General features: G+C 58.6%; 2 protein-coding genes across 5 annotated transcripts in view; one reads left to right on the plus strand and one right to left on the minus strand.

Annotated features, from left to right (window-relative positions):
* Positions 1–7,537, plus strand: part of PITPNM1 (phosphatidylinositol transfer protein membrane associated 1) — a 15,276-nt gene extending 7,739 nt beyond the window's left edge. For all 3 annotated transcript variants that reach the window (XM_033207219.1, XM_033207218.1, XM_033207220.1), the window contains 16 exons: positions 310–371; positions 465–715; positions 993–1,182; positions 1,291–1,398; positions 1,626–1,783; positions 1,869–2,074; positions 2,960–3,130; positions 3,709–3,873; positions 4,086–4,234; positions 4,355–4,465; positions 4,941–5,057; positions 5,231–5,379; positions 5,464–5,613; positions 5,708–5,891; positions 6,238–6,366; positions 7,005–7,537. In XM_033207219.1, coding sequence (XP_033063110.1) covers positions 310–371; positions 465–715; positions 993–1,182; positions 1,291–1,398; positions 1,626–1,783; positions 1,869–2,074; positions 2,960–3,130; positions 3,709–3,873; positions 4,086–4,234; positions 4,355–4,465; positions 4,941–5,057; positions 5,231–5,379; positions 5,464–5,613; positions 5,708–5,891; positions 6,238–6,366; positions 7,005–7,268 — 2,564 coding nt within the window. In that variant the 3' untranslated portion in view covers positions 7,269–7,537. The remainder of the gene's footprint in view (positions 1–309; positions 372–464; positions 716–992; positions 1,183–1,290; positions 1,399–1,625; positions 1,784–1,868; positions 2,075–2,959; positions 3,131–3,708; positions 3,874–4,085; positions 4,235–4,354; positions 4,466–4,940; positions 5,058–5,230; positions 5,380–5,463; positions 5,614–5,707; positions 5,892–6,237; positions 6,367–7,004) is intronic.
* Positions 7,538–8,499: 962 nt separating this feature from the next.
* AIP (aryl hydrocarbon receptor interacting protein) lies at positions 8,500–16,893 on the minus strand. 2 transcript variants are annotated; one of them, XM_033207221.1, is made up of 6 exons: positions 16,616–16,884; positions 12,680–12,859; positions 10,142–10,330; positions 9,390–9,566; positions 9,151–9,292; positions 8,500–8,816 (listed from the first exon to the last, which is right to left on the minus strand). In XM_033207221.1, the coding sequence occupies exons 1-6, from the start codon at positions 16,712–16,714 to the stop codon at positions 8,611–8,613; spliced, it is 993 nt and encodes a 330-aa protein (XP_033063112.1). In that variant the 5' UTR covers positions 16,715–16,884; the 3' UTR covers positions 8,500–8,610. The 2 variants fall into 2 exon arrangements, with proteins under 2 accessions (XP_033063112.1, XP_033063113.1); XM_033207222.1 differs by having other exon boundaries at positions 8,744–8,816; positions 9,159–9,292; positions 16,616–16,893.
* Positions 16,894–17,909: the final 1,016 nt, after the last annotated feature.

A 17,909-nucleotide genomic window follows, 5' to 3' on the forward strand; every position in this document is an offset into this window, starting at 1 on the left:
GATTTTATGTATTATATTTTAATTCATTTAAATTTAAATACCCACTTGCGGCTAATGGCTACCGCATTGGACAGGGCAGGGTTAGAGAAGTTTGCCAGGCAAACAGGTGTTGTGTAGAGAGGCAGCCCTGACTGCAATAAGACCAGTAGGAGCAAAGGCCTGGAAATGCAAACTGACCTGGGAAAGTTGGTGGGAGGAGAAGTTTGGAGGAAGGTAGAGACTGGCAGACGCCAGAACTGGGTCCCTGAAGTGCCAGATGAGGGGATCCCAGTGGTCTCCATCCCTCTCACTGGCTTCCTTGCCCTACAGAGCCTGGAGCTGAGGCAGCTAAAGGCATTGAGGATGGGGCCCAAGCACCCAGGGACTCAGAGGCGAGTATGGTCAGCCACCCCATGTCAAAGCTCCCCCTACTCACTGGCCTGGCCACTGCTGTGACACCCATTGCACCCCATTGTGCCCCCCAGGGCCCGGATGGTGCGGGGGAGCTGGGGACTGAGACATGCGCAGTCCACGCCCTCTTCCTCATCCTGCACAGCGGCAACATCCTGGACTCAGGCCCCGGAGACGCCAACTCCAAGCAGGCAGATGTGCAGACACTGAGCTCTGCCTTCGAGGCCGTCACCCGCATCCACTTCCCCGAGGCCTTGGGACATGTGGCGCTGCGACTGGTGCCCTGTCCACCCATCTGCGCTGCCGCCTACGCCCTTGTCTCCAAGTACTAGCCACGGGTGGAAGGACAGGGAACTCCTAGGATCAGGGAGGCCTTGGGGCAGGGGGAAGGGGAAAGGGGTCAGGAAGCCAGACACCTGGGTCAGTCACTGGCATGGCTGGACCTGTTCTGGAGAATAGCTCCATTTCAGTTGCCTCTTGGGGCTAACACTCCCCACAGAGGACCCACAGAGCCAGGGCTTGCCAGCAGGCCCAGGGGACTTGGATGGCAGGAGTGGGTCTGGAAGCCCTTCACCCACCCACCACATTTCCTCCTCCTGCAGCCTGAGCCCCTACAGCCACGATGGTGACAGCCTGTCTCGCTCCCAAGACCACATTCCACTGGCTGCCCTGCCACTGCTGGCCACCTCATCTTCCCGCTACCAGGGCGCCGTGGCCACTGTCATTGCCCGCACCAACCAGGCCTACTCAGCCTTCCTGCGCTCACCTGAGGGCGCTGGCTTCTGTGGGCAGGTCAGTGGTTAGGGACAGTCCATCTGCTGCCCTCCACTGCAGCCCCCATTGTGGCCTGGCCTGGGTGAGGACAAGGCCTCTCCTGATGGTGCCCCTGCTCCCACCCAGGTCGTGCTGATTGGAGACGGTGTTGGTGGCATCCTGGGCTTTGATGCCCTCTGCCACAGTGCTAATGCAGGCACCGGGAGTCGGGGCAGCAGCCGCCGTGGGAGCACGGTCAGTATAGCCAAACCCAGCCTCCTCAGGAGCAGGGAGGCCCTCTCTAGGTCTCTGCCCCCTGGAATGCGACCCCTCTGCCAGCAGGCAGGCTCCCTGCTGCCCCGCCAGTTCATGTCTTCTCTGGAATTCTGCTCCGCCCAACCCCCAAGCCTCACTCCTCGCTTCTAAGTAGAATTTGAATGGTCCCCAGGACTGAAGATGTTTCTGTCCCCTGTTCCACCCAGAACAATGAGCTGCTCTCTCCGGAGGTTGGCCCAGTGCGGGACCCCCTGGCAGATGGCGTGGAAGGCCTGGGTCGGGCCAGCCCAGAACCCTCAGCCTTGCCTGCCCAGCGCATCCCCAGTGACATGGCCAGTCCTGAGCCCGAGGGCTCTCAGAACAGGTGACGTCCCTGCCCCATCACCCCTACCCTGGGTGCATGATGGACTATAGAGGCAGCAACACTGAGCATACCTCCTCCTCCACAGCCTTCAGGCAGCCCCTGCAACCACCTCCTCCGGGGAGCCCCGGCGGGCAAGCACAGCCTCCTGCCCACCCGCTGCCAGTTCCGAGGCACCTGACGGCCCCAGCAGCGCTGCCCACCTTGACTTCAAGATTTCTGGCTTCTTCCTCTTCGGCTCCCCACTGGGCCTGGTGCTGGCTCTGCGCAAAACCGTGATGCCCGCCCTGGAGGGTGAGTCCTAGGGGCTGTGGGGGCGCCTCTAGTCTCTGTCTGCCCCTTCCTTCCCCACCTCCTCTGGCCTTCCCTCTCGCCCGAGGCACGGGCAACTTCCCCACTGTAGTCATTCAAAGGCCTGGCTACAGAAGGGGAACCTGGGGCCCAGAAAGAAGGGACTGGCCAAGGGTGAGTCTCGCAAAGCCACTGGGAGGAGCTTCACACCTGTGGGATGTTCTGCACTAGAAGGGGTCCAGCGGGCACCATGGCAGCAAATCAAAGTCGCTGCCCTCTTCTCAGCACTTTTTTTTTTTTTTTTGAGATGGAGTCTCGCTCTGTCACCCAGGCTGGAGTGCCAGTGGCCTGATCTTGCTCACTGCAACCTCCCGGGTTTAAGTGATTCTCCTGCCTCAGCATCCCAAGTAGCTGGGATTACAGGCACCCGCCACCATCCCCAACTAATCTTTGTATTTTTTTTAGTAGAGATAGGGTTTTGCCATGTTGGCCAGGCTGGTCTCAAACTCCTGACCTCAGGTAATCACCCACCTCTGCCTCCCACAGTGGTGGGACTCCAGGCGTGAACCACTGAGCCCAGCTAATTTTTGTATTTTTAGTGGAGATGAGGGTTTCACCATGTTGGCCAGGCTGGTCTCGAACTCCTGACCTCAAGTGATCCACCGGCTTCTGCCTCCCACAGTACTAGGATTCCAGGTGTGAGCCAAGGCGCCCGGCTCCTGTCTCACTTTAAGCAGGGCCCTACTGACTTCCCGGGGAGTGAAGTTTGGGAAGTGCTAGTTCAGGGTCACACAGGACATCAGGGTGCTGCTCCCACACCCCCTACTTCCCAGAGTGCCCAGCTGACACTCCCACCCCACAATCTTTCTCTATCTTCTGGGTACCCAGTGGCCCAGATGCGCCCAGCCTGTGAGCAGATCTACAACCTCTTCCATGCGGCTGACCCCTGCGCCTCACGCCTCGAGCCCCTGCTGGCCCCAAAGTTCCAGGCCATCGCCCCACTGACTGTGCCCCGCTACCAGAAGTTCCCCCTGGGAGACGGCTCATCCCTGCTGCTGGGTACGCCCCCAAACAAGATAAAGGGGAGAAGGAGGAGGGCACCCACAGGAAGGGAGGAGGTAGCAGAAGGCATGAGGAGGCTCCCACACAATGGGAAACCTCTCAGGTCACCACTCCCAGGACCAGGAGCTCCTTCCCCCGGGGTGGTCTGGATCCCCAGGACCCTCTGACCTCCTGGGCCCAGAAGTCGGGTGGGGGAGGTTAGCCAAGCTAAAGAAGGTGTCCCCGGCAGCATGATTCTGGTGCACTGCCGTACGAGCAGCCAGCGTGTGTGCGCTGCTGCATCTGTGGGGGGTGTGCTGCAGGCATGTGTTGGGGGGTGTGCCCAGTTATATATGGGTCAAGCAGGCCTGTGTTGGGCACAGGTGTGCAGTGTTTGGGGCAGTGGCAAGAGGCATTCTGGCAGAAGTGCAGCTGGCCACTGGGCTAGCTGAGAGGAGAGAATGCCACAGTGCAGCCTCAGCCAGGACCTGACCAGAGGGGCCTCAGGGAAGATGGCAGAGGTGCGGGAAGCCCTGGGTGAGAAGATGGGAGAGCCACCGGGCTGGTCCCTGCTCAGCTTGCCCTCCCTCCCCCAGCCGACACTCTGCAGACGCACTCCAGTCTCTTTCTGGAGGAACTGGAGATGTTGGTGCCCTCGACACCCACTTCTACTAGCGGTGCCTTCTGGAAGGGCAGTGAGTTGGCCACTGAGCCCCCAGCCCAGCCAGCCGCCCCCAGCACCACCAGTGAGGTGGTTAAGAGTAAGTCAGCCAGCCTAGGCAGTCCAGCCTGGGGGTGGGGGAGGCCCGTATTCCACCTCCAAAGCCCAGCTGAGAAACCCTTTCCCCCAGCACCCAGCCTGAACTGGGCAAAGAGCAGGCTGGGTGGAAAGGAGGGAGGGAAGAGCACCCAGCGCCCAGGCAGATGGGTGTGGGGCAGGAGGCCATCCTGACTCGCTGCCATGGCCGCGCAGTCCTGGAGCGCTGGTGGGGGACCAAGCGGATCGACTACTCGCTGTACTGCCCCGAGGCACTCACCGCCTTTCCCACCGTCACGCTGCCCCACCTCTTCCACGCCAGCTACTGGGAGTCCGCCGACGTGGTGGCGTTCATCCTGCGCCAGGTGGGCCTGGGAATTTGGAATGGGAGATGAGAATGGGACGGGGATGGGCTGCTGTGGGGCGGGGGAGGGGCAGCTCTCCCGCCCCTAAGAGAGAGAGGCCTCGCCCCCTATCCCGCGCAGGTGATCGAGAAGGAGCGGCCACAGCTGGCGGAATGCGAGGAGCCGTCCATCTACAGCCCGGCCTTCCCCAGGGAGAAGTGGCAGCGAAAACGCACGCAGGTCAAGATCCGGGTAGGTGCCCTGCCCCTTGCCCCCTCGCCCCCTCACCAGAGAGGCCCTGTCCCTCCCCCCAGCACCCCGCCTCCTCGGGCCCTAGCCATCTAACTCTCTCCCAGTCCTACCCCTCCCCTGGGCTCCTGGCCCCACCCCATTGCCCCAGCCCCCCCCTGCGAACAGCTGGTCTCCCCGTCCCCTCCCCCTCTCTGAGGCTAGTTCGGGTCTAGGGTCTGGATCTGCCCTGGTCGGCACCTGCCTCATCCACTGCATCCCGTCCTGTCACAGCGCTACCCCTGGAGCCGCGGCCCACACACAGGCTCTCAGGCCGGGGTCCACAAAAGTGCACCCCCTGGACTTGCCCTTTTCCCTCAAAGCCCTGCCGCCTCCAGGCCCCGACCCCGGTGTTTGCGCGTGGATCCTCACCTGCTTCCCCTCCCCAAGCATCCCCATCCTTTCCTGGCCGAGGACTCACGCCCTCTCCTCCCACCAGAACGTCACTTCCAACCACCGGGCGAGCGACACGGTAGTGTGCGAGGGCCGCCCCCAGGTGCTGAGCGGGCGCTTCATGTACGGGCCCCTGGACGTCGTCACGCTCACGGGAGAGAAGGTCAGGACCCAGAATCCCTGTCGCCTGGTCCCACGGCCCCAACTCCTGTCCTCGGAACAGCTCCTGGGCCCCTGTGGTTGTGCCCCTAGACCCACCCATCCCCGACGACAGCCCAGCCTCTGCCCTCCTCCACGCAGGGCCCCCATGGACCTCCCGCCCCTTCTCCCCTCCAGGTGGATGTCTACATCATGACGCAGCCGCTGTCGGGCAAGTGGATCCACTTTGGCACTGAGGTCACCAACAGCTCGGGCCGCCTCACCTTCGCAGTTCCCCCAGAGCGCGCCCTGGGCATCGGTGTCTACCCCGTGCGCATGGTGGTCAGGTGAGCGCAGCTGGCCGGGCCTCTGCGGGAGGGCTCCGCCAGGCCTCGCCCCGCGCCACTCACGCCCCGCCCCATGGGCCGCAGGGGCGACCACACCTACGCCGAATGCTGCCTGACTGTGGTGGCCCGCGGCACGGAGGCCGTGGTCTTCAGCATCGACGGCTCCTTCACCGCCAGCGTCTCCATCATGGGCAGCGACCCCAAGGTGCGCGCTGGCGCCGTTGATGTGGTCAGGTAGGAGCCGCCACCGCCACCACCACCCATCTCACCGGGGTGACCCGCACCCCACCCCTGGCCAGCGGAGCTGACCGCTGCCCCCGCCCCACAGGCACTGGCAGGACTCCGGCTACCTGATCGTGTATGTCACAGGCCGGCCGGATATGCAGAAGCACCGCGTGGTGGCCTGGCTGTCGCAGCACAACTTCCCCCATGGCGTCGTCTCCTTCTGCGATGGCCTCACCCACGACCCGCTGCGCCAGAAGGCAGTGTTTCTGCAGAGCCTGGTGCAGGAGGTGCGGCTGCTGCGGAGGCTCCGGGTCCTGACCCCGCCCCCGCTTCCCCTGACCCTCCACCCCCGGATCAGCGGAGGCCCAGCTGTTCCCAACCCGATCGGCCCGGGCCCTGCCTGACTGCAGTGGCCCCTATGGTCATGCCCCCCCCCAGTTTGAGGTGTCCCGTGTACTTAGGGGCAACTAGGGAAATGCAGCTGGTCCCGACCCTGTCCCCGTGGGACTGGAACCTGTCCTCGCCTCAGTCTGCCTGGACCCACCCGCAGAACAATCTGGGGAAGTCCAACAGACCCCGCCCCCAGCTGCAGGGCTCCACCCCAGGGCAGCTGATTGGCATCTCCCGCCACAGGTAGAACTGAACATCGTGGCCGGTTATGGGTCTCCCAAAGATGTGGCTGTATACGCGGCGCTGGGCCTGTCCCCAAGCCAGACCTACATCGTGGGCCGTGCCGTGCGGAAGCTACAGGCGCAGTGCCAGGTGAGGGCCAAGTGAAGGCCAGGAACAGGACCCCACTAGGGAGCAGGGGCCTGAGTCCTAGGCCTTAGGGACCACCGACTCTGGGGAAGCTGTGAGGCAGCCTAACCGGCCTCCAGGGAACCTGGGATCCTCCGAGGACAAGGGCCATGAGCAGCTTGAGCTGCCAGCTGCCAGGCAAGCCAGAGGGGACGACCCACACTGGAATGTGCTCAAGACCCTGGGCACTGGTTCCCCTTGGCCGTGGCTTTCCACTCTGACCTTTCTGAGCCTCGGTTTCCCATCTGTAAATGTAAATGATCATGGCACTGCCCATGCCGGCTTATGAAGATCACATCGTTTACTGCACATCAGCAGGCACAGGGCTGGGCACAAAGCAAGTGCTGGCTAAACATTGGCTGCTATGTTTCCTCTAAGACCTCATTTTCCAGATGAGGAGACTGAGGCCCAGAGAAGGGCAGAGCTAGGAGCACAGCTGAGGTGCCCTGGCTCCCAGCCTGGGGTCCTATCTATTGAGAAGGCTTCAGCTTAGGCTGTGCCAAGCCTGCCACCAGTCCCCCAGCCTGCCTCAGGTGCCTGTGGAGGGCAGCGTGTGGGCCCTTGGCCAGCACCCCCTCATCGCTGCCCACCTCTGCCCACAGTTCCTGTCAGACGGCTACGTGGCCCATCTGGGCCAGCTGGAAGCGGGCTCGCACTCGCATGCCTCCTCGGGACCCCCAAGGGCTGCCTTGGGCAAAAGCAGCTATGGTGTGGCTGCCCCTGTGGACTTCCTGCGCAAACAGAGCCAGCTGCTTCGCTCCAGAGGTCCCAGCCAGGTGGAACGTGAGGGCCCAGGAACACCACCCACCGCCCTGGCACGGGGCAAGGCGCGGAGCATCAGCCTGAAGCTGGACAGCGAGGAGTGAGGCCCACGCCACGCCTGGACCTGGGTTATTTATTGACACACCCGAGGAGCCAGAGGGGCTGCATGTGGGAAGCTGGGGACCCAGACTTGGGGCCCCAGCGCTGACCCCCCAGCCCCACACCCTACATCTCCGTGTGCCCCTCGGTGTTACTTCCCTTTCATATGAGGGGACCTAGCACCAGAGGGAGGGAGGAGGGCGTGGGCGTGGGCGCAGAGGCTTTTCCAGTGTGTATAAATCCATGAAAATAAACGCCACCTGCACCCCACCCACTCGCCCCGTGCCTGGCATCACAGGGCGGCCAGCCCAGTTCCCACCCACTCACCCTGTGCCTGGCATCACAGGGCGGCCAGCCCAGTTTCCAGTTCAACAGGGGACACTGATGTGCACAGAGAGGCCAACACACACCCAGGGCCATCCAGGTCACAGGCAGGTCGGGATGGGGGCCTGAGCCTCAAAAGATCTCACGAAGGCCGGGCGCGGTGGCTCAAGCCTGTAATCCCAGCACTTTGGGAGGCGGAGACGGGCGGATCACGAGGTCAGGAGATCGAGACCATCCTGGCTAACACGGTGAAACCCCGTCTCTACTAAAAAATACAAAAAACTAGCCGGGCGTGGTGGCGGGCGCCTGTAGTCCCAGCTACTCGGGAGGCTGAGGCGGGAGAATGGCGTGAACCCGGGAGGCGGAGCTTGCAGTGAGCTGAGATCCGGCCACTGCACTCCAGCCCGGGCGACAGAGCAAGACTCCGTCTCAAAAAAAAAATAAAAATAAATAAAATAAAAAAGATCTCACGAAGCGCTCAGCCCTCTCCTCTTTCTGGACAGTCAGCCCACCCCAGCCCAACCCGGCTCACTTCAGCCCCAGCGTAGCTTCTCATGGAAACCCTGCCCCCAAACACCAAGGCCAGGAGACCATGGGATCCGAGGCTGGAGGGGGAGGGCAGCACCAGGAGACCACCTTCCTCAGGCACCCAGCTACCTGGCTTGTACCCACTTCATCTCCCTCTTAAGACTGGGGGCTCCTGGGGCGCCCCAGCCCTGGCCAACGAGAGACACTTCCTTGGTGAAAGAGCTCATCGTAATTTCTCTAACAGGGACACTGAAGCCTCAGAGCTGGCAGGTGGAGGGGCTAGGATTTGAACCCTGATTCTTTGCCTCCCAACAGCCACCCAAGTACCAGGAAATGCCAGGTGATGACCCGCCTCTCCCAGTGGACCAGCTCGGCAGACTCGGAGAGAGATAAATAAAGGCCTTTATATACACAGAAGCATGACGTAGCGGGGCAAGAGGGCTGGCAGCTGCAGCGGTGGGCTTGGCAGGTATAAGGCAGGGCCAAGTGCTCCTGTCAATGGGAGAAGATCCCCCGGAACCGGGCTTTGTCCTCTTCGTCCTTCTGCCGGATCCGTGCCTCCAGGGCCCGCAGCTCTCGGCTCACAACGGGCGCCAGGGCTGGGTCCAGCTCCAGCACTTTGGCAAAGTCAGCCTGGGCCTCCTGGGCATTCCACACGGCCGCGTGGGCCTTGCCCCGCTTGAAGTAGGCCTTGACGTTGTCTGCAGGGGATGCCAGTGGGCAGTGGGCATGCAAGGGCATAAGGGGGGATCCTGGTCAGCTGCCCGCCCTCATGTCTCCTGGCACCATGGGCCCACAGGGGAGAGAGAGCCCTCCCTGACCTGAGGATGCCACCCTGCCCCACCCCCAATACACCATTCATGCTTCATTGGCACAATGGGACCCACGGCCCTGTCAAGTAGGGGCATTTAGTCAGGCCCCCATGGGAGCTCAGAATGGAGGGTATGAAAGACTAGGTCTTGAGCCCCAGCAGTGACAGGAGAAAGGCCACACTGACCACTCGCAGCCCCCAGCAGCCCAGTGCCCAGTGCTCACCATCGTACTTGTTGAGGATGGAAGAGCAGTGGTCCAGCACCTCGTAGTACTCCTCGGCCACCAGCTTGCACTGGCAGTAGTTGAGCAGCAGCGGTGTGATCTGCTGGTCCAGCTGGATCCATTCAGGGGACCCAGGCTGTTCCTGGGAGCACAGGGGCAGGGAGCGGGGAGAAGCTGTAGACCTGGGGCCCCTGGCTCCACACCCTCTTCCATCCTCCCCCTCAGCCTCTGGGCAGCACCTTCATCTGCAGGTTCTTGAGGCAGGCAATGGCATCGTAGTACTTGGCAGCAGCCTCCTTCACATGCCCCTCGCGATACAACCGGTTGCCCTCCTGGTGGATAAGCGGCACTGCCTTTGCCTTCTCTTCATCCGTCATGGCCCATGGGTCCTGCTGGTATGTGCCAGGGCTCTCCACCTGCAGGGCACGGGGCGTATCACAGCGGGGCCCGGGGACACCACAGCTGCTTCAGCAACAGATCTGACCCACATCTGGGCTGGCTAGGCCCCCAGACATCACACACCAGCAGCAGAGCTGCTTGTCACTCAAAAAGCATTCAACAAACATCGATGTCACATCTCTTGTGTGCCCAGCACCGTGCCAAATACTAAGAATAGAACAGTGAACGAGACGGTGAAAAGCCCTGCCCTCCCTCACAGAAATCATGCTCCATGGCAGATTTCCTAAATGGACAAGGAAATACATGAATTCCCAGGGATTTCAAGGCGTGGCAGAGGCTACAAAGGAAATGAGCTCCTCCAAGATAGAGAACGAGGAGGCTGGGTGGGCAGGGCGGGCTTCCTGGAGGAGGTGACATTTGAGACATGAAGGAGGAGGAAAGGAGACCCAGAGGACTGCCAAGGGTCCCGCACAGGTTTTCTTGTCCCTGTCCACTCCCCCAGCAGTCCACCCACGGATCCCATCACCCCTGGGCGAACAGGCCTGCACCGCCCTGAGGCTGGGCAGTGGGGCCAGGCTCGGCGGCCCCTCACCTTCAGCATTTCCATGTGGAAGACGAGGGGCTGGGGGTTCTGCTGCAGGGCGTCCAGGTCAGCGTGGCCCAGGGAGCTGTGTTCATGCATCTGTGCAACGCCGCAGCAGTGCCGCTGACCCTCCAGGGGGTCCTTGCCCGCCGCGATGTTGCGGAGACTCTTGGCCACCAGCGGGTACAGGACCACGTGCTGCAGGAAGGCAAGGACGCTGGGGGCTCTGTCACTGTGGGCTGGCGGATCACTGGGTCCACAAGGCCCAGCCCCTTCCCCACCACCATCTGAGACCAAACACCAAGGCCCAGAGGGCAACAACTGGGCCCCTACTCCGTTAAAGCGCAGGAGGCTTTTAACTCAGGACTCCTCCAGTCACTCAGCCCTCTTTCCCAAGGAAGCCCCAGCTTCTGCCATGTTCTCTGGCCACCAAACAGAGCACCTACCCCCATCCTCAACCCCCCACAGACACATGCCTACCATCAACCCTCTGCCCAGTAGAATTCTAACCTCCTCTCCCTCCCGAGGATAAGGCCCACAAGCTGGACTATGCAAAGTGCTAGGGCCCCCACATTCTGTTCCCAGCAGCTCCTCCTTCTCCTGCCTCACTGAGGGCCTACCTCACAGCCGGGCCCAAGGCAGCCACTTCAAAACCCTCAGGGAGGCCAGACGTGGTGGCTCACACCTATAATCCTAGCACTTTGGGAGACCAAGGTGGGCAGATCACCTGAGGTCAAGAGTTCAAGACCAGCCTGACCAACATGGTGAAACCCCATCTCTACTAAAATACAAAAATTAGCCAGGCATGGCCAGGCATGGTGGCTCAAGCCTGTAATCCCAGCACTTTGGGAGGCCGAGACAGGCAGATGACGAGGTCAGGAGATCAAGACCATCCTGGCTAACACGGTGAAACCCCGTCTCTACTAAAAAATACAAAAAAAACTAGCCGGGCGATGTGGCGGGCGCCTGTAGTCCCAGCTACTCAGGAGGCTGAGGCAGGAGAACGGTGTGAACCCGGGAGGTGGAGCTTGCAGTGAGCTGAGATCCGGCCACTGCACTCCAGCCTGGGGGAAAGAGCGAGACTCCGCGAGACTCCGTCTCAAAAAAAAAAAAAAAATAGCCAGGCATGATGGTGGGTGCCTATAATCCCAGCTACTTGGGAAGCTAAGGCAGAGAATCACTTGAACCCGGGAGATGGTGGTTGCAGTGAGCCAAGATCGCACCACTGCACTCCAGCCTGGGCAACAGAGTGACACTTCGTCCAAAGAAAAAAAAAAAACCCCAGGGAGACAGGCACAGGGGACCTAGCCTCTAATCTCTTGCTTGGCAAAGCTGCTCAGCTGGTGGGAACCAGATTCCTCCCACCCAGATCCTCCCCACTCCTCCCACTTCCCTGTTGTCTGGACAGGAGCTAACTGCCGGGTTGCCATCAGCGGGTATTTCCTGAGTCTTGGCTCTGGACTGGCTCATACTGGGCATCCCAAAGTTAGAAGTAAACAGCCCAGATTCCTGCTCTGCAATAGCCTAGGACAAGGCAGAAGAGCAAATCCTGGCCATGCAGGGCATGAGGGTTGGAGGACCCAAAGGTGGGAGTTGAGCCAACCACTAGCAGTCCAGGAGGGCTTCCTAGAGGTGGTGACCCAGGAATAAGCTTTGAAGGAAGAGGGAAGATCCTGGCTAAGAAGGGGAATGGAAAGCAAAAGCAGGGAGGTTGAGTAAGAGGGTGAGACCGCAGGGGCCAGCCCCAAAAAGCTATGTAAGCAGCTATAGTTTATACAGTTTAAGTCCTCAACGTCCTAAGTAGGTTCTTGGAAATGGACTGTAGGCGAAACAATACATAACGAAACCAATTTTTCTTCTCATCAATGTTTTAACAAAATTATGCTGAGAGAAACGATGGTGGCTGAGCACCTGATGTATGTTTTTTCTCTTAGTCACAGTTTCCAAGAACGTATCAGGGACATAAATTGAAGACTTACTATGCTCTATCCTGACAGTGACCAGGAGCCATAGAGGTTTGAAACAAAGAGATGTACAGGTCGCTTGCATTTGAGAATGAGTCCCCTGGCCTCAGTCTGGCTAATAGGGGAAGGCGGGATGGAGGCCAGGACACCATCAGCAGGCTAGTGGTCTGGAAAGAGTGGGTGGGCCAGGCACGGTGGCTCACGCCTGTAATCCCAGCACTTTGGGAGGCCAAGGCGGGTGGATCACCTGAGGTCAGGAGTTCAAGACCAGCCTGGCCAACATGGTGAAACCCCGTATCTACTAAAAATACAAAAATTAGCTGGGCGTCATGGTGGGTGTTTGTAATCCCAGCTACTTGGGAGGCTGAGGCAGGAGAATTGCTTGAACCCAGGAGGTGGAGGGTGCAGTGAGCTGAGAGCGTACCACTACACTCTGGCCTGGGCAACAGATCAAGACTTCATTTCAAAAAAAAGGAAGAAAGAGTGGGTGGCAGTCTAGCAGAGGGTAGAGGGAGGAGGAGCCCTGGGGATAGGGAATAGGGCTTGGCTGGACAGCCACCGCAGACAGGTGCAGGACAGACACCTTGATGTCACAGAGGAACTGGGCAATCTCCCCTTCTCGCATGGTGCACACGATGGTCTCCCACACAGGCAGCTTGAACTTCTTGCCAATGATGAGCTCCATGGGCTTGCCACGCACCCGGCTGTCGTCCAGCACGGTGCCCTCGTTGTCACTATGCAGCGTCCGGTAGTGGAACGTGGCCTGTGGGCCACATGCGAGGTCAGGCAAGGGCACAAACCCTCACCCTGACCCCCAAGGACAAGTCCAGTCCCCGGCCTGCAGACGGCACAAAGGACGGGGCTTCCCCAAGGACACTACCTGATCTTACACCTGGTTTTATCCTCCCATGCTGGTGAGAAAACTAAGTCACAAGGAGAGGAGGAATAGGCCCAAGCCACACGGCTAGTGGGTGGCTGAGTGGGAACAAGAGTCCAAGTAGTCTGACTCCAGTCATTCCTCAACACATATTTACTAAGCACCTACTATGTGCCCAAGCTCTGTGCTAGACACCAGAACATGGCAGCGAGCAAAACACAAACAAGTCCCTGCCCCCCTGGAGCTCACATGGCGCTTGTAGAGGGAGGCGATGGGCGTCAAACAAAACAATGTGTCAAGGCAGGTGAAGCCACGTGCTTGGGAAACAGCAGGGCAAGGGGGTTAGGGCTGGATTAAACAGAGTTGGGGGTGGGGGAGTAAGGAAGAAAGCAAGCCAAGTGGATCCTGGGATAGGAACTTTCCAGGCCGAAAGAACAGCAGGTGTAAAAAGCCTTGCAGTGTGACAATGTGATATTGAAAAAGGTGCTAGGAAGGGAAGAGCGTGGGCCTGTTAAATAATATGGAAGGGGAGAAGGGAAGTGCTGGGTAGAGGAGGGCATGGTCCCTGGGTAGGGCTCCACCCCCACGGACCTAGGTCAGAACAGGCATTTCTTGCCCAAATGTTGCATTTCCTAAGACCACCCTGGCCTGCCACACCCCTATCCTGTGCCTATAAAAACCCAAGACCCTAACGGGCAGACACAGGCAGCCAGATGTCAGAGGAGCCCATCAGCAGAAGACAACACAAGCACCTGGTCATTGAGAGGACATCAGGGGAACAAGCAGCAGCAGATCACCCTGACAGACACCTGCACGCTGGCAGGTCATCAATTGGCAGGAAGAGGTGGAGTTTGGCTGGGGCAGTCAGAGGAGAGCTGGGGCCACCAAGTGGCTCAACCCCAGAGGCAGACCATCTCCAAGGCAGGTGGATCACTTGAGGTCAGGAGTTCGAGACCAGCCTGGCCAACCTGGCAAAAACCCGTCTCTACTAAAAATACAAAAATTAGCTGGCCATGGTGGCAGGTGCCTGTAATCCCAGCTACTTGGGAGGCTGAGGCATTAGAATCACCTGAACCTGGAAGGTGGCGGTTGCAGTGAACTGAGATCATGCCACTGCACTCCAGCTTGGGCAACAGAGCAAGACTCTGTCTCAAAAAAAAAAAAGAAAAAGAAAAAGAAAAGGTGTTTCAAACCAACTTGGCCAACATGGTGAAAGCCTGTCTCTACTAAAAACATTTAAAAAATTTAGCCGGGCCTGATGTCGGGCAACTGTAATCCTGGCTACTTGGAAGGCTGAGGCAGGAGAATTGCTTGAACCTGGGAGGCAGAGGTTGCAGTGAGCCGAGATTGCGCCATTGCACCCCAGCCTGAGCAACAAGAGTGAAACTCGGTCTCGGAAAAACACTTTGCAATCATTCTCCAAGCCTACATGTGATCTAATTCTCCGATACCTCAAGGCAAGAATCCCCAGGCTACAGAAAGCCCTCTGTCCTTGTGATAAGGAAGGGGATCTAATTGAACTGGTTAATATAAGCCATCTATGCACAAACTAAAAGAACACCCTAGAACACACGGAGCTGTAAACATCCACCCCAGACACTGCCATGAGGTCAGAGCCCCACAGCCTGCCCGTCTGTATGCTTCCCCAGAGGTTTGAGCAGCCAGGCACTGAAGAAGCGAGCCACTCCCCATCACACGCCCTGCGAGGGGGACAAGGGAACTTCCCGTTTCAAACGCATGATGTGTTCAACAGCAGCAAGGCCAGTGTGGAGGAGCAGAGTGAAGGAGGGGGCGGGGTACACCACGGGGTCAGCAGGGGAGCTCACCCAGGTCAGTAGGGGTGGACCTCACAGGGCCTGTAGGCTATGGTGAGGCCTCTGTTTTTTACTCTGAGATGGAAGCCACTGAGTGGCTCCAAGCAGAAAAGGAACTGAATCTGGCATGGGTTCTGCTGCTGGGACAAGAACAGACCATAGAGGGACAAAAGAGGCAGGAGGAGAGTTAGAGGTCGCTGCAGTAACCCAGGCGGGAGATGAGGATGGCCTGGACCCAAGCACTGATGGTAGAAATGGTGAGAACTCAGATCCTGGCTGGATATTGAGGATGTGATGTGGGATGTGAGACTGGGAGGACCACAGAGACACTAAGGTTTTTGCCCTGAACAACGAGAAGGTTGCTGGTTCCCCTGACTGACACGGAGAAGCCGCAGGTGGAGCAGGTTAAGTGTGAGTCGCCAACCAGGCTTCCAGGTGGAGATGGTGAGTAGAGAGCTGTATGTCAGGTTGAAGAGACAAGTAATGACTGGAGAGCTGCATCTGGGAGTAATCTGGGCCGAGAGAGTTTTTAGAGACAACACTGGGGGTGGGTGCAGAGTAAAGAGGTTTGAAGATTGAACCCTCGACAGGATATGGTTAGACTGGCCCACGCTCTTAACTGCCGCACCATGCTGCATCTCTGAAGTCAGTTTCCACATCAGTAAAATGGAATCAACAACAGTACCTATCTCACAGTGTAGGAAATAAACGTGTGAAGCATGTAGTACAATGCTTGAATAGTGAGCATTCAATCAGTGCGGCGATTGGTTATTTAACACCACCTGTTCCTGATCTTGGGGTGCCATTGTTCACATCCCTCCTTCTGGTGTCTGTTCTATCCAGGATCTTCCTTGCCAGCCCCTTCTTTCACCACTAACACCCCAGTACATGGGGGCATGAACCCACACCACACATCCTGTCTCTTCTTAGAGAAGATCTCTTTTCATATAGCGGATCACTCCAGCCATGCAGCTCCCCTCTACTGTCAGAGCACTTATGCTGCACTGGGCTAGGATGCTTAGCTGCCCGATTCAGCACGGGCTGGCCAGGAGGCATGTGCTCATTTGCTCAATGTGCATGTCCTGCCTGACTGCTCTGCTGGGCACAGGGGCTGTCCCTGGGAAGTTCCCTACTCTGCAGACAAGTAGCAACTGGAAAAGCACTCCGGGAGGAGGCAACTGGGAAAAGCACTCCAAGAGGAGGCAACTGCAGAAGCAGGGAAGCCTGGAGTTGTAGGTTGGGGGAGAAGGGGGCAGAGGGGCTGGATCTGGGGGCCTGGTAAAAAGGAGAAAAGTGGAAGGTTCTTTACTTCCCAGCCCTCATCTGTCCCAAACAAGCTACTAGTGCAGCAGGAAGACTGCCAAAGGGTCCCTGTCTGGGAGACCTGACCTCTGGGCCCTTTCTCCAGCTTTGCACATCCCAGGGCCTCGGGATGTTTAGAGTGGCAGTTGGTCTAAGTGTTTTCGGAAGGCCCTTCCATCTACAAAGGATCATGAGCCTTGAAATCCCTAGGACCACTCCCCGCCCTCGGTTTCCTCCAGCGTGGTGTCTGCCCAAGCACTGAGATCAACCCCCAACCCCAACCCGCTTGTGATGACTGACGGCCTCCCCCACCAATGCTGCTACAAGGCCGAGCCAGGGGGCGGGGCAGACAGGCCCGAATTCACCCCTACTTAAATTCAGCCCAATCAGCGTCGAGCTCTGCATGTGAGCGGTAGGGTCACTGGCCGCTGCCCTCTGGGCATGCGCAACCTCTCGCCTAAGGCCTCCTCCCGCCTCGCATGCGCACCACGCCGCAGAGGGGGAGCGGGGAGGGGTAGACACGAACCTTGGTCCCATCCTGAAAGTCGGGGAGCTCTCCTCGGCCTTCCTGTATCACACGCTTTTGGATCCCGTCCTCCCGGAGTCTTGCGATGATATCCGCCATCCTCCTTCCCCGCTGCTCCCTTTCGGCAACTTCCGGACTCGCTCGGTAGCTTCCGGACTTGCTTCGGCAACTCCTAGAACCTCGGCAGCTTCCAAGCTAGCGCCATTTTTGTTGAGGGCAGAAGCCAATAGGGACCGAGCGTGGAAATGGATGGTAATTGGTTCTCTGCGCTGCGGCTGAGCGCGCGCGTCGGCTCGGGGGCGGAGCCTGGGAAAGTCTCGGGGCGGAACCCGAGCCTGTCAAGGAGGCGGGGCCGGGGTCCGCCCCCCGGGCGGGAAGAGGACGTCCCTAACAATTGTGTCACTGAATTGATTGGGACTGCGGCCATGTGGCACTTTGTTTGAAGTTGTGGATGTAATATAACAGCATTGCAGAGTTAGGAAAATGAAAAAAAAACCCGTAAGCCACATCCTCAAAGCGTTATGATTTTTGTGTATTCCGGCTTTTTTTACTTCGCATATCTAGTTTGATTGTCGGGACTCTTGCATCCTGGATCTCTCTCTTTCAAAAAATAAAAAGAGGAAGAGGGAAAGAAAGGTGGACAAGTAGACCAAGAGGGCCCATTGCGGGGTCGGAAATGAGTCATAGTGGTGCCCAATTAATATTAGGGAATAATAGATGGATGATAGAAAAGAGGTGCTTTAGCGCCGGGCGCGGTGGCTCATGCCTGTAACCCCACCACTTTAGGAGGCCGAGGCAAGAGGATCGCCTAAGCCCGGGAGTTCGAGGCTGCAGTGGGCCGTGTTCGTGCCACTGCACTCCAGGCTAGCCGACAGAGCGAGATGCTGTCTCAAAACAAAACAAAACAAAAAATTAAATTCAACAAAAGAAAAGAAAAAAGAGGGCCGGGCGCGGTGGCTCAAGCCTGTAATCCCAGCACTTTGGGAGGCCGAGACGGGCAGATCACGAGGTCAGGAGATCGAGACCATCCTGGCTAACACTGTGAAACCCCGTCTCTACTAAAAAATACAAAAAAAAACTAGCCAGGCGACGTGGCGGGCGCCTATAGTCCCAGCTACTCGGGAGGCTGAGGCAGGAGAATGTAGTGAACCCGGAAGGCGGAGCTTGCAGTGAGCTGAGATCCGGCCACTGCACTCCAGCCGGGGCGACAGAGCGAGACTCCGTCTCAAAAAAAAAAAAAAAAGAGAGAGAAGTGAGGTACTTTGGGGCTAAAACAAATTTTTTTTTCTTTTGT

This window comes from Trachypithecus francoisi, unplaced genomic scaffold, assembly GCF_009764315.1.
Source record: "Trachypithecus francoisi isolate TF-2019V2 unplaced genomic scaffold, Tfra_2.0 Lachesis_group8, whole genome shotgun sequence".
Taxonomy (NCBI): domain Eukaryota; kingdom Metazoa; phylum Chordata; class Mammalia; order Primates; family Cercopithecidae; genus Trachypithecus; species Trachypithecus francoisi.

Coding starts and splice junctions, on each gene's coding strand:
- AIP (XM_033207221.1), bottom strand. CDS start 16,714: ATGGCGGATATCATCGCAAGACTCCGGGAGGACGGGATCCAAAAGCGT. Junction 10,331..12,679: donor AGTTCCTCTGTGACATCAAG/GTGTCTGTCCTG, acceptor GCCTTCCTGCAG/CACGTGGTCCTGTACCCGCT. Junction 9,567..10,141: donor TCCACATGGAAATGCTGAAG/GTGAGGGGCCGC, acceptor CGTGCCCTGCAG/GTGGAGAGCCCTGGCACATA.